Source organism: Alosa alosa, chromosome 16 (assembly GCF_017589495.1).
Source record: "Alosa alosa isolate M-15738 ecotype Scorff River chromosome 16, AALO_Geno_1.1, whole genome shotgun sequence".
Taxonomy (NCBI): Eukaryota; Metazoa; Chordata; class Actinopteri; order Clupeiformes; family Clupeidae; genus Alosa; species Alosa alosa.
In genome coordinates, this window is record NC_063204.1 from 1,811,484 (window position 1) to 1,835,435 (window position 23,952).

At 44.5% G+C, this 23,952-nt stretch overlaps 1 protein-coding gene across 1 annotated transcript; it reads right to left on the reverse strand.

Moving 5' to 3' along the window:
- Positions 1–1,431: 1,431 nt before the first annotated feature.
- phex (phosphate regulating endopeptidase homolog, X-linked) lies at positions 1,432–23,534 on the reverse strand. The gene is made up of 22 exons (XM_048267172.1): positions 23,306–23,534; positions 17,902–17,955; positions 16,879–17,040; positions 16,701–16,784; positions 15,638–15,864; positions 15,220–15,288; positions 14,529–14,645; positions 13,505–13,588; positions 12,213–12,355; positions 10,977–11,070; positions 10,399–10,527; positions 9,125–9,226; positions 8,314–8,391; positions 7,839–7,942; positions 7,355–7,413; positions 6,627–6,681; positions 5,985–6,052; positions 4,640–4,770; positions 3,716–3,781; positions 3,296–3,400; positions 2,966–3,042; positions 1,432–2,130 (listed from the first exon to the last, which is right to left on the reverse strand). The coding sequence occupies exons 1-22, from the start codon at positions 23,430–23,432 to the stop codon at positions 2,028–2,030; spliced, it is 2,238 nt and encodes a 745-aa protein (XP_048123129.1). The 5' UTR covers positions 23,433–23,534; the 3' UTR covers positions 1,432–2,027.
- Positions 23,535–23,952: the final 418 nt, after the last annotated feature.

Below are 23,952 nucleotides of genomic sequence, written 5' to 3' on the forward strand. Positions count from 1 at the left end.
TTTTAGTATTTTATATCTTCTACCGTCTTTATTGTTCAGTTTTTTTTTTATATTTATATACTTTATATTACTTTTTCTGCTGTAAGTGCATGTTGTGTGTGATGTCTGTATGCTACTGAGACCTTGAATTTCCCCTTGGGGATCAATAAAGTATCTCTATCTATCTATCTATCTATCTATCTATCTATCTAGTGGGCATGTGACTTGTCTATGTCTTTGTGTCATGATATAGCACATGCAGGTTGGAAGGAAAAGAGAACACAAATAAATACAGGACAAGAGAATATGATAAAGGTCTTCAAAACGTGTTATGGTTTTATAGAGGACACAAATAAATACAAGGACAAGAGAATATGATAAAGGTCTTCAAAACGTGTTATGATTTTATAGAGGACACAAATAAATACAAGGACAAGAGAATATGATAAAGGTCTTCAAAACGTGTTATGATTTTATAGAGGACACAAATAAATACAGGACAAAAGAATATGATAAAGGTCTTCAAAACGTGTTATGATTTTATAGAGAACACAAATAAATACAGGACAAAAGAATATGATAAAGGTCTTCAAAACGTGTTATGATTTTATTGGGTAGGTTATAATCAAATGGAAAAAACGACATGTTTACTAATTCAGATGAATGAGGTAGTCAAACCTAGTTGTCAACAGTGAGTTTTAAAAAACAATCACCAGAGATGCAACACAGAGTGATACTAGAAGCTGATGTTCTTTAGTTTTATCAACTGTGAATCATTTATTTGCTCATAAAAGACCTATCTTAATTGAAACAAAAAATAAATTGAATAATTATAATTTAATGGGAAATGAAGTATGGCATTATGAAAGACCCACAGAAATGATTTAGAGCCCCTATTGGTTGTGTGGCGAAGTTGGACATTAACACACATTAACAATCATAATTTCTGATTATTTGTTTAGTTCTAGATGATACATTATGGTAATCATAATAAGATGTTAAAGACAAACAATTCCTGTTATTTCCGTCGCAAATTAGACAAAAGTCAACAACCTGCATCACCTACATATGGAATGTGGAATAAAAACTAAGGCAGCTGAATGAGTCGTCCGGCCTCTCCGAGGGGTAGATCACATCTAAAATGTGAAAAGCCACATCAACATCAAGCATGGAGCGACAACCATAAAGCAGATCAACAAAAGCAGAATGCTCAGATGTAGAATTTTCTACTTTTCACTTTGAGAACATACTCAGACCTCATTTGCACACACCTGCACATACATGCGCATACACACACACACATATGCATGCACACACATATGCATGCACAAACGCACACACATATGCATGTACACACGCGCACACACACACACATATGCATGCACACACGTGCACAAACACACACACATATGCATGCATGCACACACACGCACACATACACATATGCATGCACACACGCGCACACACACACATATGCATGCACACAGGCGCGCACACACACACACACACACACACACGCGTGTGCACACAGAGAACAAGCACAAATACAATACTGCATCACATCTTCTACAGTGAAAATAATTTCTTCAGTCATGATATTAGCTCACAATCAAACACAAGAAAACATGGATAAAGTTCAGAAAGACAACAAACTAGCCTCCGATTCCTTTTGATCAGATACAGTGCATGAGTGCATGAGTCGTCAATTTTAGACCATCACATTTGCATCAGTTCTAGAATCCTAACAGTAGCGGTTCATCACATTCACTGTGATGCAGCAGTACTGAAGAGACTGGACAAAGCACACATCCCTCACAGTATGCAAACATATATGACTTCCTGGACAACACTCACTGCATCACCACCAGGCCTATGACTGTGCAAGTCACAGTGTTACTTAACAATATCAATATTCCATTCTAGAATCTAGATAATTCTGTTCCAGTTTGTTTATTTATCTTTGATTAGCTGTGTTTTTTGTTTTTGTTTATTTTTTTGGACCACAAACAAGAGGCCTCCCGTGCTGTCCAGAGAGCGAGCCTTCCTCGTTACCACACTCGACACGACTGGGATCCTCTGTTCATGATGGACGTCTCTGGACAGTTGAAGGCCTTCCGAAACTCCTCAAAGTTGCTCATCGCACCTACAACCCTGTAAGGCAGCCACAGCAGGGAGATATCCTTCAGTTTCTCTCTAGAGCTTTTATAGCCCGTCTAACCATGGTAGAACAATTCAATTAAAAACTGAACAATTAAAGACTCTACTACACAGTTCAGGATTTGTAAAGACATATATATATATATATATTTAGCATTTCGTTATGCGTTATCTCCACATACCCAATTCTGACTAAAGAGATCGATAACAGCCAGTGACACCTTTGTGCAAAACTGACTGTCTGTAGAACCCTTCAGTTTTTCCCCTCAGGTCGCTATGGAGATGTGGGGATGGGAGAAGAGTGAGGGATGAAGCGACTGCATGGAGTGTGTGATGGAGGGAGCGACTGCATGGAGTGTGTGATGGAGGGAGCGACTGCATGGAGTGTGTGATGGAGGGAGGGGCGACTGCATGGAGTGTGTGATGGAGGGAGGGAGCGACTGCATGGAGTGTGTGATGGAGGGAGGAGCGACTGCATGGAGTGTGTGATGGAGGGAGCGACTGCATGGGAGGTGTGATGGAGGGGGGAGGATGACTGCATGGAGGTGTGATGGAGGGAGCGACTGCATGGAGTGTGGGGTGGATGGAGGGAAAACATGGGAGGTATGGAAGGAAGGAGGGAGCTAATGGGGAGGTGTGATGGAGGGAGGGGCGACTGCATGGAGGTGTGGGGAGGGAGGGAGCGACTGGAGCATGGAGGAGGGAGCGACTGCATGGAGTGTGTGATGGAGGCAGGGAGCGACTGCATGGAGTGTGTGATGGAGGGAGGGAGCGACTGCATGGAGTGTGTGATGGAGGGGGCAGCCGTATGGAGTGGTGCTTAGCTTACCTGAACTCAGGAGGACTGTGAGCTCCACTCTGTATCTGGTCTCTAGCAGCCTCTGGTCTGTAGGCATTGCAGCGCACCTGGTTTACGTAAACACACAACATCGTTTTTTAACACAGTGAATGTTTACGTAAACAAACAACATAATTTTTTAACACAGTGAATGGCATGCTGGTTTACGTAAACAAACAACATCGTTTTTTAACACAGTGAATGGCATGCTGATAAAAGGAACACTAATTGCTTTTGGTTATGGGGTCCATAACCTTGTAAATGAATTTTGTTTTTGACGGTTCTGGAGTGGGGCAGTTATGTGGTCAGCTGATCACTCACATGGGCATAACTGAGGAAGAAGAGCTGGTTGTTGGTCAAACCCACACCTGGTAGGAGAGGCTCTTCAGCACCGGATCTCTCTCTGGCTATCCACCTTCTGTATGCCTACATAGACAGAGAAAAAGAGAGAGAGAGAGAGGGAGAGAGAGAGAGAGAGGGAGAGAGAGAGAGAGGAAGAGGAAGAGGGAGAAGGAGAGGGAGAGGGAAAGAGCAAAGAATAAGTCTTCAAACACAGGCGCTACACACAGAAACACTGCAGCCTTTACACAAATAAATACTCTTTCCACATTAAGAGCTCATATTAACAGTATGCTAATTCTAGAAACGTATTAAAAAAAACAATAAAGAAGAAGATCAACAACAGTGTCATTTCATGATAAAAGAAACATTTTGTCAGCGAATAAAACAATTCTCTCCTACCCTGAAGGCCTCCCGGATCCCACCGTTGTCTGCGATGTTCTCTGCAAGAGTCCTCTTGCCTCGAATCTGAGTGGACAGGGAAATGGACACAGGTAAGGACACAGACACATTGTGGTACAGCTCACAGAGAGAAGACACAGCTGGCATTCAGGAGAGAGAGAGAGAGAGAGAGAGAGAGGAAGAGAGATGGAGAGAGGGGACAGAGAGAGGAAGAGAGAGAGAGGGGGCAGAGAGAGAGGAGGAGAAAGAGGGGGCAGAGAGAGGGGGCAGAGAGAGAGGAGGAGAAAGAGGGGGCAGAGAGAGGGGGCAGAGAGAGAGGAGGAGAGAGAGGGGGCAGAGAGAGAGGAGGAGAGAGGGGCAGAGAGAGGAAGAGAGAGAGGCAGTCAAAAGGGCATAGAGTTGGAATAGAGATGGATAAGGGAGTGCAGGTGGACTCTTTCATCTGAGAAAGTGCTGTCTGCCATCTGCCTCCTCTGATGTCACTCAAGAAGCAGGATGAGGGGCGATTCCAAAGTGCCACATAAACAACGGCTCATATCCGTGAGGAATGCAGTGCAGATCCACACACACCAGGATTTGCATTCTGAATTGATTTAGTGCATGGAGTTGATCCTGAGCTCCTCAGGGTGCTGAAAAGCCATTTACTGTCTCAGGATGGAGACTCTCTGGGACTGCAGTCACCCTGAGGAGGCTAAAGATGGACCGTCAAACAAGAGCCACTGTAAAGGTGACCTCACAGGTATGGATGTATATTGGGGGAAGGTGTGTGTGTGTGTGTGTGTGTGTGTGTGTGTGTGTGTGTGTGTGTGTGTGTGTGTGTGTATGTATGTGTGTATGTATGTACATGAATGTGTGTGTGTGTGTGTGTGTGTGTGTGTGTGTGTGTGTGTACATCAGTGTGTGTGTGTGTGTTGCCTACTGTACATTTAATCCGGCCTCTTTCCAGCGATAGTTGTTGTACTGGTCCACCATGCACTGGGTCTTCTCATTGAAGCGGGTGATGGAGGCATTGGTCCACCACAGGTCTAGGTTCCCATCTTTGTCATATTTTCTACCTGCATAGACACACACACACACACACACACACACACACACACACACTTGGTATTGCTCTCTGATATTCTCCAGAGAATTCAATATATCACCCAAACCGCATCCACTCGTCCTGTACTACGCTGACATTGGCTTATCTGGTTAACTTCGGTATAACTTGATCACGCAGGGCATGCTAACTTCCCCGACAACCCGTGACCACGGAAGGTGGATATATTTCAACCGAGGCATGCTGCCATCGCAATTTCGCTGCATCTCAAACCTGCTCCGAGCAGGTTATGTTCTTAGTTAACCCGAGGTTTCCGTTAACCACACCCTTTATAAGTACCACCCCTCCACTAACAATTGAGACAATGTCAAGGCGTGCCTAGATGATCCATACGACATTGGAGGCGCCAAATAAATGAGGGCTCTCTTACGCAGGCGAGGGGTTTTAGAGACCGCCATATATAGACTATATATATATATGGCGGCCTCTAAAATCCCTCGCATATATATATACAATATTATACGATATTCTCTATGAAGATATAGATTGTCAGCCGAAGGAATTCGTTATCTTTGTCAGATGTTCTAGGCAGAAGTTTCTAATGTCACCCGTCATAGCAATGCCCTTACGTGGACATTCATGTATTCCAGCTAATCGGTGATGCTGAACATCTGAGCAAGAATACTGTATGTCCGAAAATAAATCGGACATAGGCCTAGCCTACAGTATGCTGAACATCTGAGCAAGAATAGCCTAAAATAAATAGCACCACATTTACAAAAAATTTACAGCACCACAAAAACAAAATCAAATGCAAACATGGGGCTTTCAGTTCTATATCAGAGAAGTTGAATAACATTCTCTCTGTCCTGATATGATGACGAAGTACTCTTGGAGATGTAATGAAGTGCAATGTCATCTCCAACGTCATTTGTGTTGCTCATGAGATTCCCACGTGCGGCCGTTCTCCCCGTGGGGAGCATTACATCACTGCGTGTGACAGGATAAGGTGTGTGTGTGTGTGTGTGTGTGTGTGTGTGTGTGTGTGTGTGTGTGTGTGTGACAGGATAAGGCATCCAGGCGCTGTGGGCTGTGTGTGTGTGTGTGTGTGTGTGTGTGTGTGTGTGTGTGTGTGACAGGATAAGGCATCCAGGCGCTGTGGGCTGTGTGTGTGTGTGTGTGTGTGTGTGTGTGCTGTGGGCTGGAGCATAGCAACATCCCTCCTACCATTATTATCGAAGCCGTGTGTCAACTCATGTCCCACTATGACACCGATGGCTCCATAACTCAGCGACCTGAAACACACACACACACACACACACACAGAGTGAGAGAAAGAAAGAGGGAGTAAAAACATACAGACACAAAATACACACACACACACACATACACACACACACACATGCACACACACACACACATACACACACACACACATACATACACACACACACACATACACATACACACACACACACACACACACACACACACACACACACACACACACACACACACACACACACACACACACACACACACATAGAGAGGAGATCCAGAGGGAGGAAGAGGAACAGAGAAAGAGAGAGAGAGAGAGAGAGAGAGAGAAAGAGAGATTGAAAGAGAGAGAGAGAGAGAGAAAGAGAGAGAGAGAGATTGAAAGAGAGAGGCCATACACATTTAAGGAGCATTAAAATATCATGCTGTCTGCCTGTGTTTATGTCTGTTTGTCTGGCCAGCTGGCTGGCTGTGTGTCGGTGTGTCTGTTTCTCAGTCTGTCTGTCTGTCTGTCTGTCTGTCTGTGGTGAGGGTGGCGAGGGTGGCGATGGCGGAGGACAAGCTAGTCGAGTGCCGTGGCGCTGCCCTCACCGTGGGTAGTCCATGCCCCAGAAGAAGGGCTTCTGCAGCTCCCCCGCTGGGAACCCTGGAGAGAGAGAAACACACTAATGACCCGTCTGGAGGTCCCACCCAGACACAGGTCCGCACGACACCCAGACACACGTAGGGTCCATCTACACCCAGAGTACAGGTCCACACCTACAATTCAGTCACTAATACACACTTAAGGTGCAAATATGTATTATTCCTCCGACACCCCGGCATGCTGCGGCTCTGTCCTCTGAGCCTGAGGGGGTGTTGAAGTGGATTCCTCCCGTGCAAGACCCACACCCCTAATTGTCATGCCAGCTCTTTTGAGAGATATGAGATGGTGCTTATTACTGTGGCTGTTTCTCGAGCTGCGTGCCCACGCTGTGTGTAGGCCGCGTCCACAAGCATGCTTTTTTATTCCCAATAGACAAAAGCGGCACTGCCACATTCCTACTGACAGAGTGAATACAAAGACATCGTTTGACTACAAGTGGCACAAAAAGACCCATGAGACATCATGCAATAACAATGATCTGTAAGCACACGTCTGTCTCTGTGTCATTTACGTTGAGATTAAAATTAGATAAATGATTTGTGAAAAAAATATGCAACAATATGCAATAACAAGTGGTTGCCCGCTGGGCTTCCTCCGACGGTAATAAATTCAATGCTCTTGGGGAGAGCATTCCAAGCGAGACTAGGCAGAGAACGCTAAAAATGAGTCTTACTGATCTGATTGGTGAAGGAGCTGTAGAAGGCGTTGACTGTGGTGGGATTTGTGAACCATCTGAAATACAGTTAAAGAACATAAAGAAATATCAATGTTTATCAAGTCTGTGAAGTATATGAATGACAAAGGTGTTCACCCTGTTCACTCAAATAACTGAAACAATAAACAACATGAGTGTGTGAGTATGAGTGTGCGATTGTTAAGCATGGGTTGGGGACTGGAGAGTCGGCGTGTCAGGGCACTTACTCTGTATGTGTGTGTGTGTGTGTGTGTGTGTGTGTGTGTGTGTGTGTGTGTGTGTGTGTGTGTGTGTGTGTGTGTGTGCGTGTGTGCTTGTTAGGTATCGGCAGGGGATTGGAGAGTCAGCGTGTCAGGGCACTTACTCTGTATGTGTGTGTGTGTGTGTGTGTGTGTGTGTGTGTGTGTGTGTGATTGTTAGGTATAGGCAGGGGATTGGAGAGTCGGCGTGTCAGGGCACTTACTCAGTGCGAGGCACAGGCTTCCTGAGCCAGCCGATGTCTGATTGGGCGATGAAGCGAAGCGTCTGCATCACATTCCCAAAGTAGTCCTTCTCCGAGAACGACAGCTGAGAGGGAAAGGACACACACACACACACACACAATCAACATTTCACATTCAAACATACACATATACGCGTACACGTACACACACACACACACACACACACACACACACACATAAACATTTCACATTCAAACATACACGTACACGCACACACACACACACACACACACACACACAATAAACATTTCACATTCAAACATACACATATATGTACACGTACACGTACACGTACACACACACACACACACACACACACACACACACTCATACACTGACGTGTCTATGCATTCACAACTGTAAAACCCTGAACTTTAGCCTTAAGACAGACAGCCACAAGTATTCTGCATGTACTGTAAGTGGGAGCTCCAGTACCTCTTTGATGTCCTCGTTGATGTATGTGTCGTTGAGGATGAACTCTGGGTAGCCCACCTTGGGCAGCACTGCATGGGCCTGGACAGAGGGAACAGACCACATGGTGTGAGGCCAGGCCAGGCTGTGGAACACACCACTGCAGCATGGCCCACGGGCCACCGTGGTGTGTGTGTGTGTGTTGGAGCAGTGCTGATGTCATCGCCTGAGACTACCGGTCAACCCAGGTCCGCTTCCCAAACCCCCTGTGGCAAGTGTGTGTCATTGTGGATAAAAGTCGGCTAAATACCAGTCAACATTAACTTTAACTAAGGAAAGTAACTTAAAGGGATACCAGGCAAGCTTGATGCTTTTTCTCTACGAAACTCCCCCTCGCTCGGTCTGAAGCTTTTTTCCTTTTCTTTGCATCTTCCGTCAAGGGTTTTCACTGCTTCTTCACCGGCTCTGCCATTATACACACGTTTGCAACAATCTCTAGCGTTTCGTTAGCCTGCCTCTGTGCTGTATGCAGGATGTAAACTGATCCTGCTTCGGTCGCCGGGTACGATACACTGAACTTGCAAGTGGGATATTCTTCCTACAGGCAGTAGGGGCGGGCGAGAGAGCCTTCATTCGCCCTGTAATGAGTCATTTAACCATATACCGACTTACGAAGATGAGTAATTAACACGAAAACGTTGCCTGGTGTCCCTTTAAGGGAATATGACCCTTTTGTCAGTTCATGATGAAGTGGGTACCCCCTTTATCGCTCAGTGGCTACTCAACACATTGCAAATGGACAAAAGGAGGATCGTGCAGATGACCCATTGCCCACCTTTTCTACGGCTTTCTTTTTGGTGACATCATCCATCCAATCATTCTCTTTCTCCAGCATGTCGATGAAGGCCCAGCGAATCCCGTCAATGAGCTCCTCCATCTGAGCAAGCACAGACAGTCATGAGCCCACTTACGTCAGGGTCCTTAGCACATGTTGACCAACATGAAGTCCAACTGGCTTATGGCTGTGGTCCTGACCCTCCACAGGTTACCCTGTAGGTAAGTCTACAGGGGCCTATTGCACAAAACTAGGATAAGGGATTAAGCCGGGATATCTTGGTTATCCTGGCTCAATTTATCCGTGATCCAGTTGCACAAAAGCGGGACAGGGGGCAGCAGGATATGTTATGGTATAAGTTACCATGGCGATTTATTCTGTGGAGCTAGCCTGGATCTATTTAATCTCATCCCTTATCTCAGTCAGGAGTCACCACAAACGGAAACCAATAGTTATTCCACTGCCCAGTACACATTGTTATCACATATATCTAGACCCACTGTCATTATTTAAATGTTTGTGATCATTAAATAGCTTTTACATATCGCCATTCCCGACCTGTCATGTGACAATGTGACATCACGGGAGTGCCTAACCATTTTGCGCTTGGTGGTCGCGGCACTAGCTGCAATATTCTCCTAAACAGAGGTGTTGCTGTTTTTTGCTGTTGTGAGAAGGCTATCTACCTACTTCACACCGTAGAAGAAGCAACGAAGCCGCTAGTTGCCATGGTGAATCAGTGAATCTGTGATCGGTGGCGGGGTCTATTTGAGGGAGCCGTGAGCGTGCACTTATCCAGGATAGGTTTCACCTGGCTTGATGAATCCGTGTCTGCTCATCCTGGCTTGGTCTTTGTGCAACCAATTAAGCCTGTATGCTCTTGTTTTGGATTCATTGAGCTCAGCTCAGTAACTTATCCCGGATGTCTTAATTCTGCTTTTGTGCAATAGGCCACAGGTCTGTGCCCACAACAACATGCCATCTAGGACACTGCCATCTGGGAATGGCACTGATGTGGTTTGACCACAAGAGGGAGCCAGACTATTTCCTATGTGATTTAATTCAATTAGTTGTATGCATCACAAAGCCTGCCAAGCCTGCATTAATGATATAAAATATACTGTACATGCCTGTTTGTTAAGGATTAAAAACATAATTTCAATATTAAACCACACAATGCAGTGATCATCTGGATCAGATACAAAATGAGGCGAGAAAGAAACCCTGGCACACCGATTTTTATAAGTGCATTTAAAAACAAATGTGCAGTGTACCATATGCTTCTTATCTTCTTGAAAGTGCTTGTCGACAAACAATCGTCCAGTGGCATATATGAGAGTGTTTTCCACATAGTTCACACACTTGTCCCAGCGAGGGGTAAGTGAAGTGGTCCCCGATATCACCTAAGGACAGGAAGCAAGAAAAGTCACTTACAGAGAGGCCAGTAAGGAGAGCCGGAGGGGACAAAAAGCTATGGCATACCACAACACAGTTGGAGAGGAGGAGGCGTCCCTTTCATGGGTGATATGAGTGGTTCTAGTTGATGGTTGCATTGCTGTCATATGTCATAATGAGTGAGTAGTGCAGAGATTTCCTTTATATCAGAGTGCTGACATCTGAGAGAAAACAATGGGCCAAGTGTATGTTGACAGAATTATGTAGAACATACTTAACCCCCACATCATACTCTGTCCCTGGAGTAAAATGTTTTTGTGAGTCTCTCTCTCTCTCTCTTTTTCTGTCTCTCTCTCTATGTACGTCAGACCATTTCTCTTTATCTGAAAATACACACAGACTATGATTGAGAATTGCAGACAGCTGCACAGCCAAAAGGTGGCCGGAGCACACTGACCCTCTCGAAGTCCAGGTATCTGTAGAGGAACCTTCTGCTGAGGGTAGAGACCCTGGAGAGAACCGCTCTCCACATGACATAGTTGGCGATGGTCCTGCAGGCCAAGGAGAGGAGGAGAAGGAGGAAGAGGAGGAGGAGGAGGAGGGGGAGGAGGAGGAGGAAGAGGAGGAGGAGAGAAAGGCAGAGGGGAATGTAGAGAAAAGTTTTCATGTCCTTGGTCTAACTGCTTTCAGAAGCTGCACTATATACACCTACGCATACAAACACACACACACATTTATTCATTTACATGTAGCAGACACTGTTGTTCAAAGTGACTTACAGTACATATGTCAAATATATTTCAAGGGATCACATTGTCACCGGAGTAACTTGGGGTGAAGTGCATTGCTCAAGGGCAACGGTGCAAACCGGGAATTGAACCCACAACTTTTCAGGATACTGCACGCTAGCCCAGCTCCTTAACCACCACACTACCACTGCCCTACAGGCTACTGCACGCTAGCCCAGCTCCTTAACCACTACACTACTGCACGCTAGCCCAGCTCCTTAACCACTACACTACTGCACGCTAGCCCAGCTCCTTAACCACTACACTACCACTGCCCTACAGGATACTGCACGCTAGCCCAGCTCCTTAACCACTACACACACACACACACACACACAGAGGTCCTCCAGATACTGCACGCTAGCCCAGCTACACACACACACACACACACACACACAGGTCCTCCAGATACTGCACGCTAGCCCAGCTCCTTAACCACTACACTACCACCGCCCTACAGGATACTGCACGCTAGCCCAGCTCCCAGCTCCTTAACCGCTACACTATCACTGCCCCACAACACACACACACACACACACACACACACACACACACAAACACACACACACACACACACAGAGGTCCTCCAGATACTGCACGCTAGCCCAGCTCCTTAACCACTACACTATCACCACCCTACAGGATACTGCACGCTAGCCCAGCTCCTTAACCACTACACTACCACCACCCTACAGGATACTGCACGCTAGCCCAGCTCCTTAACCACTACACACACACACACACACACACACACACACACAGGTCCTCCAGATACAGGCTAAATGACATTGACTCTCCAGACACACGCACAAGCCGCCCGTTTAATGAGCTGTGATTAATGGGCATGTGTGTGTGAGGACCAGGCTCTGGTCAAAAGATCAATGGCACAAGTCTGGACTGTTTACCTCGGCTCAGTGCTGTTGAGGAGCTTGAAGAGGTCTTTGAAGTACTGTGGCGCACGCACTATAACTGGCTCTGATGAGGAAATGACCAGGTCTGGGTGTTGCTTAGTGTCGATGGAGGCTTTGATGAAATTCAGCCAACTAAACTGCAGGCAGAGAGAGAGACAGGGACATGAATGAGAGAGAGAGAGAGAGAGAGAGAGAGATAGACAGGGACATGAATGAGAGAGAGAGAGAGAGAGAGAGATAGACAGGGACATGATTGAGAGAGAGAGAGAGAGAGAGAGAGACAGGGACATGATTGATAGATAGAGAGAGAGAGGGACATGATAGATAGATAGATAGATAGATAGATAGATATATAGATAGAGAGTTAGACAGGGACATGATTGAGAGAGACAGGGACATGATTGATAGATAGAGACAGAGAGACAGGGACATTATAGATAAATAGATAGAGAGAGGGATGTACAGAAAGAGAGGGAGATAAACAGATACTGATAAACAAATGCACTCTTTTACTTTATTTTCATTACTGCCGTTAAAAAACCGTGGGATAGAGAGAAACGTGGGATAGAGAGAAACCGTAGGATAGAGAGAAACCGTGGGATAGAGAGAAACGTGGGATAGAGAGAAACGTTTTTTCGATTCTACTGTATGTCATACATGGACATGGGCTACCTGCAGCAAAGGTTCTAATACGCTCGTTTGGAGCCAGGTGTGTTTGAACCTGCCGCTATTGTTAAAGTAATTAGTGTCTACACGGACCTGGTTGGGTGTTGCACCTAATGAATCAGCATGTTACGATAAAATGTGTGTGTTCAAATTTGAATTGAATTTATTATTGGGCAAACAAGATATTCAGTGTCGGAGTGAAGATGTAGGAGCAGAATATAAAAGTTGCCGTGACAACACAGCTAACGCTCCACTGGAAAACAAACGAGCGCACTGACAGCCTTTCGTGCAAGTAGCCTATTGACAATAAAGCTGACTGCGACTTTGACTTTGAGATAGGGAGACAGAAAGACAAGAAAGACAAGAAATAAAGAGGAAGTCGAAGGAATGTTCTATACTTGTTCCAGAGGAACCGCAACTAATTTAGCTTTTTGTGAAATGTCATGTGAAATTCATACTGGCATACCATATGCTACTATACACAACTATAGCCTACTATAACAAAGAGTATATCTCTTGTGTGAGTGCATACTTCAGCAGGCTAGTGTGTAGTGTAGATGAAGTGTACTTGAGTGGTCAGTGGCAGATGACGGATGTGGAGTGCTAGGCCAATGTCTAACCTCTGGAACCGTGCGTTGCCAACGCGACAGGCTGTATCTGTTGTACATGTTCTCACTGGTGCGGTTCTCAAAGGGGATCATAATCTATTAAAAGAACAACAGACAAACAAAGTATCAGTGTGGGATCCTCAGTGATGGAGCACAGTAGAGCCTAAAATATCTTTCCATTCGCTCTGTTTATTTGGAGTCCATGGTGTTTGGCAGATGCTCTTGTCCAAAACCACTTATATGAACAGTGCATTAGCTTATAATATAGGAATTAGCTTATAATATATGAACATTACATTAGCTTATAATATATGAACACTACATTAGCTTATAATATAGGAATTAGCTTATAATATATGAACATTACATTAGCTTATAATATATGAACACTACATTAGCTTATAATATATGAACACTACATTAGCTTATAACATATGAACAATACATTAGCTTATAATATATGAACACTACATTACTGTAGATACAATTGATAGTTTAACCAAAAGTTGAGATGCCTTCACTGTCTGAAGTATCAGCTATGAATAGTACTAGCTTGTTTTTACAGGGCATTTTCTCATGTTTTCTAGACAAAACCTTTTGTACTTATTCATGGACCCAGTAGGCTACTGTTCTATGATGGTTGTTGCTATTGTGGTGGTCTCTGAGCTCTATCAGGGTTGAAGTGATTACTAGGGGGGCTGATGGAGAGCATGAGGCTTGATGACCTCGGACGCCTCTGCAACACTTTCTCTCCAATGCACATCAAGGTGATAGAACATCAACCGAGACCCAACGGTTTGGCATGTCCACAATTTTTTTTTTCTTTCACAGAATATCATAAAACAACATGATTGGACACTAATAGTATCCCATCATTTTAAACAATTTATTAAAAGTAATAAAATTAAAAAAAAAAATACAAATGAATTTCATATTAATAATGGTTATTTAGGATTTTCATTTTACGAGCACTACAACCTTTGGTGTCACTGTGTATTGACTGAAGAACCGTCTGATTGTCTAATGTCCATCTCACCTGGGCAACCTTAATCTCAAAGTCAAGCACGGCTTTCATCTGAGTCTCTGCGGCCTGCTGTTTGGCACCAAGCATGACAGCGATATCCACCATCAGGCTCAGCAAGGACTCCCGATACTGCCCAGACACCAAGGACAGGACAAGACAACATTTACATTTTTACAAGTCAAGAACATGTAAGCAAAAACATATAAGGGGTCCTGTTCTTTGACTGTGTCAGGGTTTACAAAACACAAATACTGACACAAAAAAACACATACAGAGAAAAAGAGGTAGAAGAGAGAGAGAGAGAGAGAGAGAAAGAGGTAGAGGAAGAAAGAGAGAGGAAGAGAGAGAGGGGGGGTGAGACACTACACAGACTCTCTGTGTGTGAGAAGACAGAGAGGAGGAAAGAAAGGCGTAAAGAATAGCAGCACTAGCTCAGAACACACTAGCTTCCTGCTGAGTCAGCTCAGAACACACTAGCTTCCTGCTGAGTCAGCTTGAACATAAGATTAGGGTGAGGTTGGTTTGAGATGAGGTTGAGGTTAGGGTGAGGTTGTGTTGAGGTTGGGTTGAGATGAGGTTGAGGTTAGGGTGAGGTTGTGTTGAGGTTGGGTTGAGATGAGGTTGGGTTGAGGTTGTGTTGAGATGAGGTTGTGTTGAGGTTAGGGTGAGGTTGGGTCTACAGTACCGGTACCAGCTGACTCACCCTAGTAGCCTCTGTGGTGTTGGTGATGTAATCCTCTCTGGACGGCAAGGTGAGGGACGCCTGGTCAAGCTAGGCACAAAGAAACACAAAAAAATATGACTGATTATGACAAGATTAATGCTGACAGCCATAAAGGATGTGGAAACTGTCCGTATGGTAGTGCCCGGTGCAATAGCACCAGTAGCGTCAGGGTCAGCATCAGTGGGGTTAATCCATGAGGAATGAGGAGGAAGAAGAAGAAGAAGAAGAAGAAGAAGAAGAAGAAGAAATGTACAGGAGTCATGGATGTCAGGGAGTGTATGTCTAAGATGGGCTGGCTCCCCTTGATGATGTACTTGAGATGGGCTGGCTCCCCTTGATGATGTACTTGAGATGGGCTGGCTCCCCTTGATGATGTACTTGAGATGGGCTGGCTCACCTTGATGATGTACTTGTTGGAACTCTTGTCATCTGGGGAGACGTAGAACCGGACGAGGACCGACTTGCTGTGCTGAGTGCGGATCTGGGCCAGCATCTTCAGCAGGTCGAACTGGGGTTCCTCCCATCGCCAGTCGGAACCTAACGCGTCCCCGAGAACCGGCCAACGGAACTCCCGCTGCTTTAAAACCTGCAGCAGGGGCGTGGCATCTTCCTGCTCCAAAAGGCCTGCAGACAAAGGGCACGGAGCCGTTAAACAGACCAGACAGTGTTGGAGTACAGCTGCATTCAGACCAGACAGCGTTGGAGTACAGCTGCATTCATTCCAGGGGCCATTGCTAAGCTAGCAAATGTAGTCCAAGAAATATAAAACTGGCTGCTGGCATCCTCATCCGTTTATCTTTGGTGGTGTGCTCTGACATCAAAACTACAGTATAATGAACTGCAAAAACAGTTACCCCAGCAAACCGAACCCTACAATATGCTGACTGGCCATACTTTAAGAGTCCAAAACACACTCAAGACTGCAATCAGCCTATGGGACACAAACCTCTTGCTACCACCCATCTAAAGCCTGACACACACACACACACGAGCACACACGCGCACACACACGAGCACACACGCATGCACGCACGCATGCACAAACAAACACACGAGCACACACACACGCACGCACACACACACAGAAGGGCCAGAGAGGAGGGCCCATGAGGAAGCGCAGGGGTTCCTCCCATCCGCCAGCGTCAACCATCTGGACGCGTTAATTAGCTAATTAATTACCTCAGGTTTACAAGCAGGCACAAGAACAAATGAGTCAAATGAACTAGCTACGGGCAAACAGGCAGCACACACCAGACTATATTACTGTAACTTCCACACCATAAATACCGCTCGCTCGTGTTCTAAAACAGGGTTCCGAATAGCAAGCAGTGCATGCACACATTGGGCATGGAAACAAAAGGGGGGAAAAATGACAAAGATCAGCCTTTCAGTGGCTGTTAGGAACGCCTCGGTACTTGACCTAAGAGATCACAAGAATGTCCAGTGCTTTGTTCACTTACCTTCATTCATGCATGACTGGTAGAGCACCTTAGCCTTCTGGACTGCCTCGATGTCCCCCGCATCCATAGGCTGCTCCAGCAACTCTGAAATAAAGCGCACAAACGCCACCGTCAAATAAACTGCTTCCCATGTATAGAGGAGACTAGCTGCCTACAGTGTGTCTCTCTGTGGGGGAACCTTTTAGTTTGATGTCCACATTCTGCCTCAGCCATGGGTAGATGCCATAACTGGAGGAATCTTCCGGAATGGGGTTGTCCTTTATCCATCCTCCGCAGGCGTACTGGAAGAAGTCATCACAGGGAGAAGCGTGGTGGTCCATCTTACTGAGGACCGAGCCCGCTGTGACATACAGTACGCCGAGAGGGGACAGCAGTGACCTTTCATCAGTGACTCATGGAGGCATTCAGGTATGGTGTGATTATGGAACACCTATGGTAGCTATGAGCTGAGCTGGGAAGGGGACAGCACACATAGGTCTGCATTTCCTAAGGGCTTCACCAGGCTTTTTAAAGCTTGCGAGCAATGAAGACTAGTCCAATTCGGCTGTTTCTTCAAGTGAAGAAATAAACCTTTTCCAAGACTAAGACAAAAGAGAACATAAATGAATCTCTGCTGAAAAGGAGCCTTTAGTCTAGGACTAGGCTTAATCCACGATCAGAATACTGGCTCTTCATCATGGCCATTATATCACAGACTATTCTTCATATCATACATCTTTTGGCCACTTTCTTGGATGGTGTATATGGTTTGTATGTGTTTATTGTTATTATTCTGTTAAACCATAGTCTATTACTAATATTCTTTTGTTTATTTAAGCTTTATGACTACATTAAACTGTTAATTGTAATGTTCATGTAATGCTTATTACATCAACTGCTAAGAACTATAACTATGAACAAACATGAGCTATACATATGAACAAACATGAGCAAAACAATGCTTTTTGGGTCACAACAACTACACTACACTTAAAGTTGACTATCACTGTTTACAAGATTTACTCAGTGACAGGGTCATGCACTCACACCTGAGGCCACATTCACACACACACAGAGAGAGAGAGAGAGAGAGAGAGAGAGAGAGAGAGAGAGAGAGAGACAGACACACGCAGACACACACACACTTCCTCTCTCACACACCATTTCAGAAGACATGTGAAATATCTGATGTAGGCACCATGAGCGATCAGATGAGACCCACCTGCTTCAATGCATTGTGAGGTCAGGCAGAACTCCTCCTTGCTCCTCTGGGAAACTTTAACACAAACACATTTGAGTCACATAAAAACACATCACTTCATGCTAAAAGCTTTCACTCATCTACACTCATTAAGAACATTCCTTTTGGTCAATTCCAGAGATTACGGAGAATTTGTAATAATGATCAGGATTTCAATATTAAAAGTAAAGAGATGTATGGTTGTTTCAGGGAGAGAGGTTATCATGTGAGAACATTAGACCTTTAATGTGATAGGATAGTGTTTCAGGGAGAGAGGTTATCATGTGAGAACATTAGGCCTTTAATGTGATAGGATAGTGTTTCAGGGAGAGAGGTTATCATGTGAGAACATTAGGCCTTTAATGTGATAGGATAGTGTTTCAGGGAGAGAGGTTATCATGTGAGAACATTAGATCTTTAATGTGATAGGATAGTGTTGAATGATCCGGAAAGGACCAGGGGGCGGGAATTGAACCGGTCGCCGGCGTACACTACTGTAACTGTACGCTTATGCAAACACATGAAGTCATGCAGCATACACTCTTAGACAATAGCTCAGCAGACAGATCAGAAGAAAACACACACACACACACACACACACACACACACACACACACACACACACACACACAGATAGACAGACACACACACAGATAGACAGACACACACACACACACACACACACACACACACACACACACACACACACACACACACACACACACACACACAGATGAGACAGACACACACACACACAGATAGACAGACACACACACACACACACACACACAGAGATAGACACACACACACACACACACACACACACACACACACACACACACACAGATAGACAGACACACACACACACAGATAGACAGACACACACACGCACAAACATAGCTTCCTTGCCGGCCCAGAGTATAGTCAGCTGTTGAAGGCTAGGGTGTCATCAGGAATGCTGAGCTACTGCGTCCTCAGGACACCGTCCACACACACACACACACACACACACACACACACACACACACACATAGCAGGTCAGTGAGAGCACTAGCAACCATGTGCACAGATGCTGGAACTCACATATAAACAAACAGACAAATGAACACAGCAACAGTTGTCTATTTCTCTCCCTCACACATGCATGCATCACATGTGTGCACAAATGGATACATTTATAGCATAGAACACACACCAGTGTTTCCCACAGAATTGAATTCTATTTGTGGTGGTAGGTTTGCAGAATTAACTCGAATGCAACAGTTTTTAACAAATTAGTGCAGCGCGGTTATGATTCTAACCAACCAGATATAAGCACAATTTAGTACAACCAGGAAAATCATTGTGTGGTAGTCAATGTTGATATTGTGGTGGGCCGCCACAAATAAGTCAATGTATGGGAAACACTGCACACACACACACACACACACACACACACACACACACACACACACACACACACACACACACACACACACACACACATTCATAGCATAGAACGCCTATGGAAATACAGTGCATTTTGCAGGGACCAGGACTCTGTAGGGGAACTAGTGTAGAGACTGGAACTCTGTAGGGCAGGGGTCGGAAACCTTTTTTGCCTGGAGAGCCACTTTTACCAAATTTATTTTTTTTAATCTCAGAAGAGCCACATAAAGATGGTTACAAGAAAAAGTTTGGATATTTAACATACAGTTACTTTCATTCAACAGAGGATTAATACATTATCTACTGGTTTTAAAAGTAATGTGCAAGCTACTTGAAATGTAAAGTGGAATGACATAAGTATAGGCCTTAGGCTTCCCATGTAGGCTAAACACCACCCCCTATTTTCCCAGTGTTCTTTGGTATGCAAAGTAACATCATAGTTCACAACACAAGTTTCATTGACATGTCATTGGTGAAATTGAACATTAGGCCTACCAGAGATTAGATTTGGCGATGGCCTTGGAGTCTGGCTGGCTCATATTCAGTGAGGTGAAGTTTCATGCAAGAATTGAGGCTGTCATCATTTAAGGGCAACTCCACGCAAAACTGTCATATAACGCCAACTAAATAGACCATGGCATTGTGTTGGCGTTATAGATGTAACAGTTTTGCACGGAATTGCCCTTAAACGTGAGCGCAGGTTTGTCTTTATATCTTTCATATGTGGGAAAGATTTCTCACATGCAAGTGGAATAGGGTTAACACAGCAATACTAACTCGTTGCAGTGTGCGATATATAACGGGCAGTTCATTTTGCACCTTCGGATGGAAACTTTCCCATTTCAGCCCGTTTATGTTCGCACTCGCAAGCTGTGGTTGCTGACGTTTCCTTTTTGACATTTCAATTTCAATTCAATTTCAATTTCTTTATTAAGGGATAACCCCTTGAGATGAGGCATCTCGTTTTCGAGGGGGTCCCAAAAACACCAAACACATATATTACACACACGCATACATCCACACCAAAGCTCTTCATCACTACAAGCTACAAAGCAGTCCAAACTCTCTAACCTAATAGATTTATGTTGGTAAAAACAGAAATTTAATTTGTAATACATTAAAAAAAAAAAAAAAAATACAAATAAAGGACACAGGAGAAAACCACAATTGAAAATGAGTTAAAGTGAATAAAAGAAGTAGAAGTAAGAGAAATAAGCAAGTATATGCACATCTAATAAATACAAGTACACAAACATAGGCCTATAGATAGATTTCAGTCAACCACCAGGAAAGCATGTGCATTGGTCACATGATTGCAAACAGTTTAATAGGGATGACTTAAAAAGTGGAAAAGATGAAGTAGATCTCAATGAGCTGGGTAGACTATTCCAGTCAGAAGGAGCTTTAAATTTGAAGGCACGCCTCCCTATTTCTTTAGATATACTTGGAACAGAAAAAAACAAATGATCAAGATGTCTAAACCCATAAGTAGACCTATATGGATTTAAATAATTTTGTAAATAAGATGGATAATTAAAGAAAAAGCATTTATAGATAAACTGAAGCCAGTGTAGTTGCCGTCTGGCCTTAGGTGATAAGAGATTCAGTTGCTGATACGTGTGACAATGGTGGGTAAGGTATGGACATCTCAACACAAATCGACAGAGGCTGTTGAAGACAACATTTAAAGATTTCAGATGTGATTCTGTTGTATTCATATACACAATGTCTGCATAGTCAAGGATGGGAAATAAAAGCTGTGTTACAATTCGTAATCTGATCTGTTGAGTGAAACAATTTATAGAGCGATACAAGAGTCTAAGGTTGAAATTAATTTTCTTCACAACAGAGTCAATATGGGACTTGAAGGAGAGATTTGCATCAAGCAGTAGGCCCAATTATTTAAATTCTTCCACATTCTCCATAAGTGTATCATCCAAGAACCTTATTGACAGAGTGTGATTGTAACAGGTTGATCTATTGTCAAAAAGCATACTGTAAGACTTAGCTTTATTAAGTATGAGCCCATTATCTGCGAACCACTTTTGAATGTTGTCAAAATCTGATTGCAATGAAGACTTGTTTAAATTAATATTGCATTTAGCAGAATAAATAACAGTGTCATCAGCATACAGCAAGATATTAGAGTTGGAGCATATTTTTGGAAGGTCCTTAATAAATATAGAGAACAAAAGAGGGCCTAGGCATGAACCTTGTGGAACCCCCTTTTCCATGACCGTGTACTGGGAAAGACAGCCATTGAAAACCACACATTGGTGCCTAAAATGAAAATATGAATTAAACCAAAAGAGTGACTTCTTACACAGACCAATGCTATGCAATTTATCAAGAAGTAGATAGTGATTAACCAAATCACATTTTCCTTATCTGGCAATTCTAGCCTACAGCAAGCGCACACATCAAAATAACAAGTGTTCTTGTTGACTGAAATGGAGGGAAATCGGTGATTTTGTTTGATATTGCCATGGCAACGAACCGCGAATGTAACAAAATTGTGCAGGCTACGGTTACAGAGTCAAGGTGGGAGGTGGGAAGTTATATAAATTACTCAGATAGACCTACGAACTAAAATAAAATACATTTTAATTAAATAGGCCTAGGCTACTCATTATTATTTTCAAAAGCTGAGCCGCATCAGAGGGATCAAAGAGCCGCATGCGGCTCCGGAGCCGTGGGTTGCCAACCCCTGCTATACATTAGGGGAACTAGTGTAGAGACTGGAACCCTTTAAGGAAACTAGTGCTGAGACCAGGACTCTGTAAGGGAACTAGTGCAAAGACTGGAACTCTATAAGGGAACTAGTGTAGAGACTGGAACCCTTTAAGGGAACTAGTGCTGAGACCAGGACTCTGTAGGGGAACTAGAGCAGGGAGCGTGTCTACAGATTAGCCCCGTTCTGGACTGTGGATGATGTCAAGCATGAATAAGTGCATCGGTCATTTACGCATTCGAAAACAGCATGTGAACTCATTACCTGCTTCAGAGTGTGTGTGTGTGTGTGTGTGTGTGTGTGTGTGTGTGTGTGTGTGTGTGTGTGTGTGTGTGACTCCAATCATCATTTTGGAGCTTGTGTGTGTGCATGTTTAAGCACAGGCATAATTACCAAAACCCTTTACCCACAAAAATGTTGGCTACCCCTGCACCATAACTCTAGTAAACAATGTTGAAATGCCACCCCTCCTAGCCTTCCTCTGACAATAGACTCTCTCTCTCACACACACACAAACACACTAACAAACACATGCGAGCACAGTTGCATGCACACACACATACAAACAAAATACAAATGTATGCATGCACGCACACACACACACACACACACACACACACACACACACAATTTTAACTTTAGCATTCAGGCAGACACAAACACACACAAACAAATAAACAAATACTAACATGTACACACAGACAAAACACACAGTCTTGGACACCCAACTCCACATGAATGTAAGCATCTACATCCACAATCCCCATATGAATATAAGCAGGGTCTCTACTCCACATGAATATAAGCAGTCTCTACTCCATCCAGCACTTCTTATGTAATTACATACTAGCGGAGGGAGAGAGAGTGAACGAGTGTGTGTGTGAGAGAGAGAACTTTGTAACCAAATACACTCCCAAAATAATCTAAAACACACACATGCACGCTGCCTAACCCCCTTCTTAGTGGGACATGGCACACATAGGCTTTCCCACGATGCTGCCGATGTGTTGAAGTGTGGGAGTGTGCGATCCACACGAGTCCGCCTGTGAGAATCCAAAAGTGCCCGAACACATGGCACCTGTTTACATGCTCTCAGCTTACATGCTCTCAGTCACAAAGAGCAAGTATGTGTATGTGTGTGTGTATGTGTGTGTGTGATAGAGGTGAGTAGAGAGAGAGAGATAGATAGAAATGAAGAGAGAGAGTGAGAGAGAGAAGACAGCTTACCTACGAGGACGGCTACAAGGAGTGACAGACAGACGCACGCGGTCAACGCCAGCGCTGCTTTTAGGAGCTTCACCAGCCCACCGTCCACTTTGAGTCCTCCGTGTCCGTTCAGTCTTTCCATCTCCATGGAGGTCCAAAAGTAGCCGCACTCAACCCGATACACCTCTCTCTCTCTCTCCCTTACTCTCTCTCCCTCTCTCTCCCTTACTCTCTCCTTCTTTCTCCCTTACTCTATCTCCCTCTCTCTCCCTTACTCTCTCCTTCTTTCTCCTCAACCAGCTTCTTCTCTCACTCTCTCTCCTCTTCACCTGATAGAGCCTTTCCCCTCTCTCTCTCTCTCTCTCTCTCTCTCTCTCTCTCTCCTCTGACCTTATGTCCACTCCCAGACCTTGACCGTTGGTCTTCCGCTGTCCCAGATCTGTGGGTCTCTGCTCTGGTCCTCTCAGCTGCCAACTGGTTGCACTCAGGAGTCCCACTCCTTTGAGAGCTGTGTGTGTGTGTGTGTGTGTGTGTGTGTGTGTGTGTGTGTGTGTGTGTGCACCGCCCGAGTGTGTGGATGTTGGTGGAGTTTGTCCCTCTGGCCTGCTGTGTGTGTGTGTGTGTGTGTGTGTAAGTGTGCAGGGAGGGTGTTCACTTCCCCCCTGCCT